Source organism: Mobula birostris, chromosome 3 (assembly GCF_030028105.1).
Source record: "Mobula birostris isolate sMobBir1 chromosome 3, sMobBir1.hap1, whole genome shotgun sequence".
NCBI lineage: Eukaryota > Metazoa > Chordata > Chondrichthyes > Myliobatiformes > Myliobatidae > Mobula > Mobula birostris.
This window is the reverse complement of record NC_092372.1, coordinates 3,026,854-3,040,833: the sequence shown is the minus strand read 5'-3', so window position 1 is coordinate 3,040,833 and position 13,980 is coordinate 3,026,854. Positions and strand designations below refer to the sequence as shown.

The window sequence follows — 13,980 nt, the reverse complement described above, 5'->3', positions numbered from 1 at the left end:
GTTTTAACCTAGTGTTTATTGTTTTGTTTTTCCTTTAACACTTTGTATTAAAGCCTGTGAACTATTGACCTGCTTCAGTGCCTCTCACTCTGCACTTGGGCCGTATCCGAACCTGGTAACAGCAAGTCTCTTCCAGAAAGATGGACCCAGCAGAGAGAGAGCAGCTGAACTTGGCTGTGAGATTCATTGGTCAGGTAGGAGACAAGCTACAGGCAATGGAATCTGTTCTCAGTGAAGTTATGGAAGCAAAGAGGCAGATAACCTCATGCCGACAAGCCCAGTCTCACCTAGAGGAACAGGTATCGTCCCAAGCAGCAACTGTTCGACAGCTCACCACAGACAATCGGGCTCTGGTGTCTGTGATTTCCGCACTCACGGTCGCCGTCTACGAACTTACTGTGAACAGCCAGCATCAGCTGACACATTAACGTTCTCGCCAACTCAATTCAACAGCTTCAGGCCACCTCAGTCCCACTCCCAGCATCTCGCAAGTCCTCCTTTTCTGCTGCCCCTAAAATCTCTGCTACTAATGCTCCCGCTCCCGCACCCGAACCAGAGCCGACTCCCACAACCGTACGGGAACCGAGTATTCCACCACCAGGCAGATATTCTGGTGATCCCGATGGTTGCAGGAATTTTATTACCCAATGCGAGCTGACATTCCAAGCCCAGCCTGGTCATTTTGGTGATGATGCGCGAAAATTGGCGTACGTGGTCAATCTTCCTGACGGACCTCCACTCAGCCTGTTCAATGCTTTACGGGAGCAAGGATACCCTGCAGCTCAGTTGTTCCAACATTTAACATAGATAGAAACATAGAAAATAGGTGCAGGAGCAGGCCATTCGGCCCTTCGAGCCTGCACCACCATTCAGTATGATCATGGCTGATCATCCAACTCAGAACCCTGTACCAGCCTTCCCTCCATACCCTCTGATCCCTTTAGTCACAAGGGCCATATCTAACTCCCTCTTAAATATAGCCAATGAACTGGCCTCAACTGTTTCTTGTGGCAGAGAATTCCACAGATTCACCACTCTCTGTGTGAAGAAGTTTTTCCTAATCTCGGTCCTAAAAGGCCTCCCCTTCATCCTCAAACTGTGACCCCTCGTTCTGGACTTCCCCAACATCGGGAACAATCTTCCTGCATCTAGCCTGTCCAATCCCTTTAAGATTTTATACGTTTCAATCAGATCCCCCCTCAATCTTCTAAATTCCAATGAGTATAAGCCTAGTTCATCCAGTCTTTCATCATATGAAAGTCCTGCCATCCCAGGAATCAATCTGGTGAACCTTCTGTGTACTCCCTCTATGGGAAGGATGTCTTTCCTCAGATTAGGGGACCAAAATTGCACACAATACTCCAGGTGTGGTCTCACCAAGGCCTTGTACAACTGCAGTAGTACCTCCCTGCTCCTGTTCTTGAATCCTCTTGCTATAAATGCCAGCGTACCATTCGCCTTTTTCACCACCTGCTCTACCTGCATGCCCACTTTCAATGACTGATGTATAATGACACCCAGCTCTCGTCGCACCTCCCCTTTTCCTAATCGGCCACCATTCAGATAATAATCTGTTTTCCTGTTTTTGCCACCAAAGTGGATAACTTCACATTTATCCACATTAAATTGCATCTGCCATGAATTTGCCCACTCACTTAACCTATCCAAGTCACCCTGCATCCTCTTAGCATCCTCCTCACAGCTAACACTGCCGCCCAGCTTCGTGTCATCGCAAACTTGGAGATGCTGCATTTAATTCCCTCATCCAAGTCATTAATATATATTGTAAACAACTGGGGTCCCAGCACTGAGCCTTGCGGTACCCCACTAGTCACTGCCTGCCGTTTTGAAAAGGTCCCGTTTATTCCCACTCTTTGCTTCCTGTCTGCCAACCAATTTTCTATCCACATCAATACCATACCCCCAATACCGTGTGCTTTAAGTTTGCACACTAATTTCCTGTGTGGGACCTTGTCAAAAGCCTTTTGAAAATCCAAATATACCACATCCACTGGTTCTCCCCTATCCACTCTACTAGTTACATCCTCAAAAAATTCTATGAGATTCGTCAGACATGATTTTCCTTTCACAAATCCATGCTGACTTTGTCCGATGATTTCACCGCTTTCCAAATGTGCTGTTATCACACCTTTGATAACTGACTCCAGCAGTTTCCCCACCACCGACGTTAGGCTAACCGGTCTATAATTCCCCCGTTTCTCTCTCCCTCCTTTTTTAAAAAGTGGGGTTACATTAGCCACCCTCCAATCCTTTGGATCTAGTCCAGAATCTAACGAGTTTTGAAAAATTATCACTAATGCATCCACTATTTCTTGGGCTACTCCCTTAAGCACTCTGGGATGCAGACCATCTGGCCCGTGGTGAAGCTAAGGAGGGTTTTTGATCTTCCAGTACGGGGTCAGGAGGCTGCCCACCGACTCTTGGACCTGCGCCAAGGCAGAGGAACGATGAGAGCCTATGCAGTTAAACTCCTTGTAGTTGAGACAGGATGGAATGAGAAATCTCTCATCACTGCCTTCCAGCGTGGACTGAACGCAGGGGTCTGGCATGAGATCGCTTTCTGGGCTGAGCAGGACAGTCTGGATGACCTGATTAATCTGGCTATTCGAGTTGACGACCAGGTAACTGAGTGGCACAGGGAAAGAACGTTTCAAACTTCCTACCTGATCAGCGTCTTTCCCTGCCCTCTCACCCTCCCTCACTACCCAGCACCCAGCCCATGGAGGTGCCTATGCGAGTGGGGCGCATGCGCCTGTCTCAGGAGGAATAAGAGCGGCGCCGGAGAACAGGTTCTTGTTTCTATTGCTGTGTTCCAAGCGTCTAGTAAAAGAGAATACCCCTCAGCAGGGGGGAAATCCTGACAGTTCTCTCTTCAGTCAGCTTCCCCTAATTCTGTAATGTTTGAAGCCTTGGTTAACGATGTGCTCAGGGACATGTTGAACCAGTTTGGTGTTTGTGTATCTAGATGACATCCTTATCTATTCCCGCTCTCATCAGGAGCACGTCCAGCATGTCCGGAGAGTACTCAGACGCCTTCTTGAAAATAACCTGTACGCTAAGTCTGAAAAATGTGAATTTCATAAAGATCAGGTGTCTTTTTTGGGCTATATACTTACCTCATCCAGTGTTCAAATGGACCCTAGTAAAGTTCAGGCAGTTGCAGAGTGGCCCAAACCATCTACAGTCAAACAGGTGCGGCGCTTCATGGGTTTGTGAACTTTTATCGCCACTTCATCCGGAATTTCGCTCTATCGCGTCTCCAATTAATGCGCTCACCAAGAAGACCTCAGTGGATTCCATTGGACGGACGATGCCGACCAAGCATTTTCCGAGCTGAAGCGACGTTTCACCGCTGCCTCGCGGCTGCAACACCCAGACCCATCTCAGCCATTCATTGTCGAGGTGGATGCATCCGACGTAGGGATTGGAGCTGTCCTCTCTCAGCGCTCGTCTGTGGATAGCCGGCTGCACCCCTGTGCCTTTCTTTCTTGTTGCTTGACGCCAACCAAGAGGAATTATGATGTTGGAAACATCTGGCTGTCAAGGAGGCCCTGGAGGAATGGCGACACTGGCTGGAGGGGGCAGACTATCCATTCTTGGTCTGGACAGATCAAAAGAACCTCTCCTATATTCAGGATTCAAAGAGACTCAACCTCATCAAGCCCAGTAGGCTCTCCTCTTCACACGGTTCAATTTCATCCTCACTTATCGTCCAGGCAGCAAGAATACAAAGGCCAACGCTCTCTCCTGGCAATTCGAGGATCTGAGGACAGTGCCGATACAGAGCCGATTCTTCCTCGCTCGTGTATCACTGCTCCGGTGATCTGGGGAATAAAGGCAGAGTTGAGGGCCGCCCACAGATCCAGGCCCGGATGGGGGACCTCCCAACTGGCTGTTGTCCCTGCTGCTGTGCATTCCAAAGTGTTGGAATAGGGTCACTCCTCCTGTCTGGCTGGACATCCAGGAATTCAACGGACTCAGGAGTTTATAAAGAGACAATTTTGTGGCCATCTATGTCCCAAGATGTTCACGACCTTGTATCTGCCTTTCCCACCTGCACTCGGAACATCACACCGTCCAGCGGGTCTGTTATGTCCACTGTTCAACATGTGTTCTCGCCGGTTCCAACACCTCAGGGCATATTCAAAACCCGGACTCCAGCAACGACCATGGTCACCTTCACAGCGATTGCGCAACCACCAACTGCAACTCCAGCCTTGAACTCCAGGCCGGGTCTTTATGTGCTGCTGTTGTGACTCCCGTCTCCCCTTCCCCCACCACCACTCCGCAGCCCCGTCTCCCTCAGATCCCACCGTCAGCTCCTGGGTCCTCAGAGGCTCCATCTTCCTCTCACCCCAACCCTCCCCTCTCCACTGACACCCCCAGCCTCCCCCTCCCCCCTCTGAACCCAGCTCTCATCCGTGCCGGGTCTTTACCATCCCCTCCGACCTTCAACTCTCAGAGGCAGAACACTCTGTCCTCAGTAAGGGCCTCACCTTTGTCCCCCTTCGCCCACACCTCAGCGAGTTCCGTGTTCGCCACGATGCGGAACTTTTCTTCCGCCATCTCCGTCTCCGAGCCTACTTCTTCGGCAAGGACTCTTCCACCCCCACCGATGGCCCCTTCTCCCGACTTCAACCCTCCTCTTCTTCATGGACACCCCGCTCTGGTCTTCTGCCTGCTCTGGATCTCTTTATCGCTAACTGCCGACGGGGCATCAACCATCTCGACTTCACCGCACCTTCTTCCAATTCCAACCTCACTCCTTCCGAACGCTCTGCTCTCCACTCCCTCCGCACTAATCCTAACCTTATTATTAAATCCGCCGATAAGGGGGGTGCTGTTGTAGTCTGACGTACTGACCTCTACCTTGCCGAGGCACAGCGACAACTCGCGGATACCTCCTCTTATTTACCCCTCGATCATGACCCCACTAAGGAGCACCAGGCCATTGTCTCCCACGCCATCACCGACTTTATCCGCTCAGGGGATCTCCCATCCACTGCTACCAACCTTATAGTTCCCATACCCCGCACTTCCCGTTTCTACCTCCTACCCAAGATCCACAAACCTGCCTGTCCTGGCCGACCTATTGTCTCAGCTTGCTCCTGCCCCACCGAACTCGTTTCTGCATACCTAGACACGGTTTTATCACCCCTTGTTCAATCCCTTCCGACCTATGATCGTGAAACTTCTCACGCTCTTAAACTTTTCGATGATTTTAAGTTCCCTGGACCCCACCGCTTTATTTTCACCATGGATGTCCAGTCCTTATATACTTCCATCCCCATCAGGATGGTCTCAAAGCTCTACGCTTCTTTTTGGATTCCAGACGTAATCAGTTCCCCTCTACCACCACTCTGCTCCGTCTAGCGGAATTAGTCCTTACTCTTAATAATTTCTCCTTTGGCTCCTCCCACTTCCTCCAAACTAAAGGTGTAGCTATGGGCACCCGTATGGGTCCTAGCTATGCCTGCCTTTTTGTTGGGTTTGTGGAACAATCTATGTTCCGTGCCTATTCTGGTATCTGTCCCCCACTTTTCCTTCGCTACATCGACGACTGCATTGGCGCTGCTTCCTGCACGCATGCAGAACTCGTTGACTTTATTAACTTTGCCTCCAACTTTCACCCTGCCCTCAAGTTTACCTGGTCCATTTCCGATACCTCCCTCCCCTTTCTAGATATTTCTGTCTCTGTCTCTGGAGACAGCTTATCCACTGATGTCTACTATAAGCCTACTGACTCTCACAGCTATCTGGACTATTCCTCCTCTCACCCTGTCTCTTGCAAAAACGCCATCCCCTTCTCGCAATCCTCCGTCTCCGCCGCATCGGCTCTCAGGATGAGGCTTTTCATTCTAGGACGAGGGAGATGTCTTCCTTTTTTAAAGAATGGGGCTTCCCTTCCTCCACTATCAACTCTGCTCTTACACGCATCTCCCCCATTTCACGTACATCTGCTCTCACTCCATCCTCCCGCCACCCCACCAGGAATAGGGTTCCCCTGGTCCTCACCTACCACCCCACCAGCCTTCGGGTCCAACATATTATTCTCCGTAACTTTCGCCACCTCCAACGGGATCCCACCACTAAGCACATCTTTCCCTCCCCCCCTCTCTCTGCATTCCGCAGGGATCGCTCCCTACGCAACTCCCTTGTCCATTCGTCCTCCCCATCCCTCCCCACTGATCTCCCTCCTGGCACTTATCCGTGTAAGCGGAACAAGTGCTACACATGCCCTTACACTTCCTCCCCTACCACCATTCAAGGCCCCAAACAGTCCTTCCAGGTGAGGCGACACCTCACCTGTGAGTCGGCTGGGGTGATATACTGCGCCCGGTGCTCCCGATGTGGCCTTTTATATATTGGCGAGACCCGACGCAGACTGGGAGACCGCTTTGCTGAACATCTACGTTCTGTCCGCCAGAGAAAGCAGGATCTCCCAGTGGCCACACCTTTTAATTCCACGTCCCATTCCCATTCTGACATGTCTATCCACGGCCTCCTCTACTGTAAAGATGAAGCCACACTCAGGTTGGAGGAACAACACCTTATATTCCGTCTGGGTAGCCTCCAACCTGATGGCATGAACATCGACTTCTCTAACTTCCGCTAGGCCCCACCTCCCACTCGTACCCCATCTGTTACTTATTTTTATACAGACATTCTTTCTCTCACTCTCATTTTTCTACCTCTGTCCCTCTGAATATACCGGTTGCCCATCCTCTGGGTTCCCCCCCCCGCTTGTCTTTCTTCCCAGACCTCCTGTCCCATGATCCTCTCGTATCCCCTTTTGCCAATCAACTGTCCAGCTCTTGGCTCCATCCCTCCCCCTCCTGTCTTCTCCTATCATTTTGAATCTCCCCCTCCCCCTCCAACTTTCAAATCCCTTACTCACTCTTCCTTCAGTTAGTCCTGACAAAGGGTCTCGGCCTGAAATGTCGACTGTAGACTCCTAGAGATGCCACCTGGCCTGCTGCATTCACCAGCAACTTTGATGTGTTCATGCTCCATGGCTTTCCTCAAGACAGAGTGTCTGATGGTGGACCATAGTTCACTTCCCGCTTTGGGAAGGCTTTCTGCTCTGTTGTAGGAGCCACGGCCAGCCTCCTGTCTGGCTTCCACCCCCAACCTAATGGCCAGACTGAGAGAGTGAACCAGGAGTTGCAGACAACCTTGTGCTATCTTGTCTCTTCCAACCCCACGTCCTGGAGCTCTCAATTGGTTTGGGCAGAGATCCAGTTGTCCTCTATGGGTGCGTCTCCCTTTGAATACAGTTAGTAGAATATTTTTATTATATAAAGTGGAAAAGGGTGACGAAATTGAATGTAGGTTCCTTGGAGGACGAGAAGGGGGAATTGATGTTCGGTAATGAGCAAGTGGCAGAGGCTTTGAATGACTATTTTGTGTTGGTGGAGGACACATCTAATATGCCAAAGAGAGTTGTTAGGGATGCATTGGGAGGTGAGGACCTCGATACAATAGCTATCACTAAAGAGGTAGTGCTGAGCAAACTTGTGGGCCTGAAGATATATTAGTCTGGTCCTGATGGAATGCATCCCACAGTACTAAAAGAAATGGAAGAAGTTATAGCTGAGGCTTTGCGGATAATTTAACATAATTCTCTGGGCAGGTCCTGGTGGATTGGAAGACGGCGAATGTCATGCCACTGTTCAAAAAAGGATGTAGGCAAAAGGCAGGCAACTATAGGCTAGTTAGTTTCACATCTGTATTTGGGAAAATACTTGAAGCCATGATTAAAAAGGAAATATCGAGGCAATGGGAAAAAAATGGATCCTTCAGGCAGATGCAGCATGGATTCAGCAATCGTAGGTCCTGTCTGACAAAAACTGGAGTTCTTTGAGGATATAATGAGCACAGTGGATAGAGGGGAACAGATATAACCATATAACAATTACAGCATTGAAACAGGCCATCTCGGCCCTTCTAGTCTGTGCCAAATTCGTACTCTCACCTAGTCCCACCGACCTGCCCATAACCCTCCATTTCTTTCCTGTCCATATAGCTGTCCAATTTAACTTTAAATGACAACATCGAACCTGCCTCAACCACTTATGCTGGAAGCTCATTCCACACAGCTACCACTCCCTGAGTAAAGAAGTTCCCCCTCATGTTACCCCTAAACTTTTGTCCTTTAACTCTCAACTCAGGTCCCCTTGTTGGATGGATGTTATTTACTTGGATTTCCAGAAGGCATTCGATAAGGTGCCACATAAAAGACTTATCCATAAGATAAGGATGCATAGATTTGGGGTTTGGTTAGAGGATTGATTAACTAATAGAAAGCAGAGAATTGGGATACATGGTGTTACTCTGGTTGGAAATCAGTGGTGAGCGGTGTGCCGCAGGGCTTGGTACTGGGTCTGTAACTGAGCACTATATATATTAACGATCGGAAGAGGGGACTGAGTGTAGTGTATCTAAGTTTGCTAATGATACTAAATTGAGTGGAAAAGCAAATTGTGCAGAAGGTATGGAGAGTCTGCAGAGAGATATAGATAGGTTAAGTGAGTGAGCAAGGGTCTGGCAGATGGAGCACAATTTGGAAGGAAAATCCACTTTGGAAGGAAAAGTGAAAGAGCAGATTATTTAAATGGTAAAAGATTGCAGCATGCTGCTGTGCAGAGGGATTTGGGAGCTTGTGCACGAATCACAAAAGGTTGGTTTGCAGGTGCAGCAGGCTATCAAGAAGGCAAATGGAATGCTGGACTTCATTGTTAGAGGGATTGAATTTAAGAGCAGGGAGGTTATGCTGCAGCTGTACAGGGTACTGGTGAGGCTGCACCTGGAGTACTGTGTGCAGTTCTGGTCTCCTTACTTGAAGAAGGATATACTGACTTTGGAGGCAGTGCAGAGGAGGTTCACCAGGTTGATTCCAGGGATGAAGGGGTTAGACGATGAGAAGAGGTTGAGTTGCCTGGGACTGTACTTGTTAAAATTCAGAAGAATAAGAACAGATCTTATAGAAACATATAAAATTATGAAAGGGATATATAAGATAGAGGCAGGAAAGTTGTTTCCTCTGGTGGGTGAAACTAGAACTAGAGGACATAGCAAGATTGGAGGAAGTAAATTTAGGATGGAGATAAGGAGAAACTACTTTTCCCGGCGATTGGTGCACCTGTGGAATTCTCTGCCCAATGAAGCAGTGGAGGCTACCTCAGTAAGTACATTTAAGACAAGGTTGGATAGATTTTTGCATAGTAGGGGAAGTAAGGGTTATAGGAAAAAGGCAGGTGGGTGGAGATGAGTCCACGGCCAGATCAGCCATGATCTTATTGAATGGCGGAGCAGGCTCAACGGGCCAGATGGCCAACTCCTGCTCCTATTTCTTATGTTCTTATGTTCTTATCACCACTACCTGTTCACCAGTGTATTCACCCAATCACCTGTACCTGTTCCCCAGTATATTCACTCAATCACCTGTACCTGATTGGCCTAAAATGTTGGCTCTGTATTCCTTTTTATAGGTGCTGCCTGACCTGCTTAGTTCCTCCAGCTCCAGTGTGTGTTGCTGTGGATTTCCAGTATCTGCAGAATCTTTTGTAATTGTGTTTGCCTGAACTGGGTCTGCATCTGTCTCCTCTGCCATGCAAATGCCTTTTAAGTGTTGTAACTGTTCCTGCCTTTGGCATGTCCATTCCATATCCCCCCACCCTCTGTATGGAGGAACTACTCCTCACCATTTGTTGCTCACCTGTGTACGGATACAGCATTCTTCTCTGCAGGCTCACTGTGGGCTCACTTTTGGGGACCTTGCAGCCCATGGTATTCCTGTTTTATTTGCACGGTTTGTACTCTTTCGCACATTGGTGTTTGTCGGCTTTTATTGTGTGGCTTTTTCATGGATTCTTTTGTTTTCCTGTAGCTGCCTGTAAAAAGATGATACTAAATTTACTTTGAACTTTGATCTCATAGTCATAGTCGTAGTCATAGTCATACTTTATTGATCCCCGGGGGAAATTGGATCCCTGGAGAATTGTGTACAATTGTGTTCTGATTATTGAATGTCTCTCATATTGTAAGGCATCAACATAATGTGAGGTAACATCAAAGAAGCAGAAAATTTTCAGAGTAATGGACAGAGGCCAACATTTTGGTAGTGGAAATAAATGTGCGGACTATTTTCTAAACGGGGAGAAAATCCAGGAATCTGAGATGCAAACGGACTTGGGAGTCCTTGTGCAGAACACCTCGAAGGTTAACTTGCAAGTTGAGTCTTTGGTGAGGAAGGCAAATGTCATGTAGAACATTCATTTCAAGAGGTCCAGAATACAAGAGCAGGGATGTGATGCTGAGGCTTTATAAGGCACTGGTGAGCCATCACCTTGAGTATTGTAACAGTTTTGGGCCCCTCATCTTAGAAAAGGTGTGCTAGCATTGGAGGGGGTCCAGGAATGAATGGGTTATCATGTAAAAAATGTTTGATGGCTCTGGGTCTGTACTCGCTGGAAGTCAGAAGGATGGATTCATTGAAACCTTTTGAATGTTGAAAGACCTAGACAGAGCAGATGTGGAAAGGATGTTTCCCATGGTGGGAGAGTCTAGAACAAGAGGGCACAGCCTCAGGATAGAGGGGCACCTTTTCAAAACAGAGGTGCGGAGAAATTCCTTTAGCCAGAGGGTGGTGAATTTGTGGAATTTATTGCCACATGCAGCTGTGGAGACCAGGTTGCTGGGTGTATTTAAGGCAGAGATTAATAGGTTCTTGATTGGACATGGCATCAAAGGTTATGGGGAGAGGCCGGGAACTGGGGTTGAGCAGGATAAGTTAGATGGATCAGTCAGGATTGAATTGCGGAGCAGACTCTATGGGCCAAATGGGCAAATTCTGCTCCCATGTCCCACAAAATGCTGGAGGATTGTCCTCCATAGATGCTGCCTGACCTGCTGAGTTCCTCCAGCATTTTTGTGTGATTGCTTTTGTTTTTATTTCTTACATCATTACTGTGCGTATGAACATTCCAAGGTAATAGATTGGGCTGTATATATAAACGGATTGGTTGCAAAAGTAGACAGATCGCTGCGGCGGGGCGGGACGCTGAGCCAGTGATTCGGTTGCAAGTCCGGGAACTGCTCAGGGAAACGGCATCAAATTCCCTGTATGTGTCCACATACTTGGCGATAATAAAGGATTCTGATTCTAATTGTAGGCGCGATAGATTGTACTGGCGGATCCGCCTGTGACTCAGATTCCGCGTTTTCGATTGCACGGGCGGACCCGCCTATTACTCCGGCTCCGATTTTTCGATTGCGTTGATAATCCCGCCTCCGGGTTTTGGATTGCGCTGGAAACCCCTCCTGGAACACTGGTTCCGGATTTTGGATTGTACTGGAAATCCCTCCTGGAACTCCGGTTCCGGGTTTTGGATTGTACTGGAAATCCCTCTTGGAACTCCGGTTCCGGGTTTTGGATTGCGCTGACCGTCCCACTTTGTAACTCCAGCTCCGAGTTTCAGATTGCACCGTTACCTCGACTCTGAGTTTTCGATTCTGCTGACAGACCCCGCCTGTAACTCAGGCTCCGTGTTTTGGAATGCACTAGCGGTCCAATTTGAATACTCCGTTTCCGGGTTTTGGATTGCGCTGGCAGTCCCACTTTAGAACTCCAGCCCGGGTTTTGCGCTATTCTCGGGCGTTCTGCCTTCTGATTGGCCCTCGTCATCCGATGAGGTCATAGTGGGCTGAGCGGGGCTATCGCCCCACTACTGCGCAGGTGCGGGCGGCGTGGCGGCCGGCGCGAGAGCGGTGGCGATGGAGACGGAGACACCGGGACCTGCGCCCGGATACCGCACCTACCGGCGCCGGTGGCTGATCCTGTTCGCCACCTGTGCCCTCAGCTGCTCCAATGCAATGGTAAGTGAGGTGACATCCCGTCCCGGATCCAGCGGCACGGTGGGGTCCAAGCCGGCTGGGGGAAGTCCTGTTGAAGTGATTGGCCAGACCGGGCTTCGATGTAGGGGATGTCGTTTCCGCGCTTCACGGCACGGGTTTGCTAGATGGCCATTGACTCCCTTTGACAGCTCTTGTTTCCCGTCCTGCAGGGTGTCTAGCCACCCTCCTCAGCAGGCAAGCCTAGTGGGGGAACCGGTTTAGTCGCCGAGCAGCCGACCATGCGACAGGTAGTACTGGGTTACATGGTACCAGGAGCACTCAGACCAGTGACCGGACCCGACCTGACCTGACCTGACCTGACCTGACTATAGGGTCCTAGCTAGCTGTAACATTACCTCTCGGCTCTTAAATTCAATCCCACGATTGATGAAGGCCAATACACCGTACGCCTTCTTAACCACAGGGTCAACCTGCGCAACTGCTTTGATCGTCCTATGGACTCGGACCCCAAGATCCCTCTGATCCTTCACACTGCCAAGAGTCTTACAATTAATACTATATTCTGCCATCATATTTGACCTACCAAAATGAACCACCTCATACTTATCTGGGTCGAACTCCACCTGCCATTTCTCAGCCCAGTTTTGCATCCTATCAATGTCCCGCTGTAACCTCTGACAGCCCTCCACACTATCCACAACACCCCCAGCCTTTGTGTCATCAGCAAATTTACTAACCCATCCCTCCAGTTCCTCATCCATGTCATTTATAAAAATCACAAAGAGGAGGGGTCCCAGAACAGATCCCTGAAGCACTCCACTGGTGACTGACCTCCATGCAGAATATGACCCATCTACAACCACTCTTTGCCTTCTGTGGGCAAGCCAGTTCTGGATCCACAAAGCAATGTCCCCTTGGATCCCATGCCTCCTTACTTTTTCAATAATACTTGCTTGGTGTACCTTATCAAATGCCTTGCTTAAATTCATATACACTACATCTACTGCTCTATCTTCATTAATGTGTTTAGTCACATCCTCAAAAAATTCAATCAGACTCGTAAGGCACGACCTGTCTTTGACAAAGCCATGCTGATTTTTCCTAATCATATTATGCCTCTCCAAATATTCATAAATCCTGCCTCTCAGGATCTTCTCCATCAACTTACCAACCACTGAAGTAAGACTCACTGGTCTGTAATTTCCTGGGCTATCTCTACCCCCTTTCTTGAATAAGGGAACAATATCCTCCAGAACCTCTCCCGTCCCCATTGATGATGCAAAGATCATCGCCAGAGGCTCAACAATCTTCTCCCTTGCCTCCCACATTAGCCTGGGGTACATCTCGTTCGGTCCCGGTGACTTATCCAACTTGATACATTACAAAAGCTCCAGCACATTCTCTTTCTTAATGTCTATATGCTCAAGCTTTTCAATCAGCTGTAAGTCATCCCTACATTCGCCAAGATCCTTTTCTGTAGTGAATACTGAAGCAAAGTATTCATTAAGTACCTCTGCCTCCTCCTCTGGTTCCATACACACTTTCCCACTGTCACACTTGATTGGTCCTATTCTCTCACGTCTTACCCTCTTGCTCTTCACATACTTGTGGAATGCCTTGGGGTTTCCCTTAATCCTGCTTGCAAAGGCCTTCTCATGGCTCCTTCTGGCTCTCCTAATTTCATTCTTAAGATCCTTCCTGCCAGCCTTATAATCTTTTAGATCTCTATCATTATCTAGGTTTCTGAACCTTTCATTAGCTTTTCTTTTTTTCTTGACTAGATTTTCAACAGCCTTTGTACACCATGGTTCCTGTACTGTACCATCCTTTCCCTGTCTCATTGGGACATACCTATGCAGAACGTCACACAAATATCCCCTGATATTTCCCAGGGTTGAATTGTCTAATACCAGAAGGCATGCATTTAAGGTAATTTCAAAGGAGATGTGAGAGGCAAGTTTTTATTACACAGAGAGTGGTGGGTTCTTGGAATGTGCTGCCTGGGGCAGTGGTGGAGTCAAACACAGACTTTTAAGAGATTGGCACATGAATGTGACAAAACTGGAAGGATCTGGACATTTTGTGAGCAGTAGAGATTAGTTA

At 48.6% G+C, this 13,980-nt stretch overlaps 1 protein-coding gene across 2 annotated transcripts in view; it reads left to right on the top strand.

The window, feature by feature from the left end:
- The first annotated feature begins 11,767 nt into the window (after positions 1–11,767).
- The window catches only part of LOC140194867 (solute carrier family 49 member A3-like), a 75,527-nt gene continuing 73,314 nt past the window's right edge, over positions 11,768–13,980 (top strand). For both annotated transcript variants that reach the window (XM_072252148.1, XM_072252150.1), the window contains exon 1: positions 11,768–11,898. In XM_072252148.1, coding sequence (XP_072108249.1) covers positions 11,797–11,898 — 102 coding nt within the window. In that variant the 5' untranslated portion in view covers positions 11,768–11,796. The remainder of the gene's footprint in view (positions 11,899–13,980) is intronic.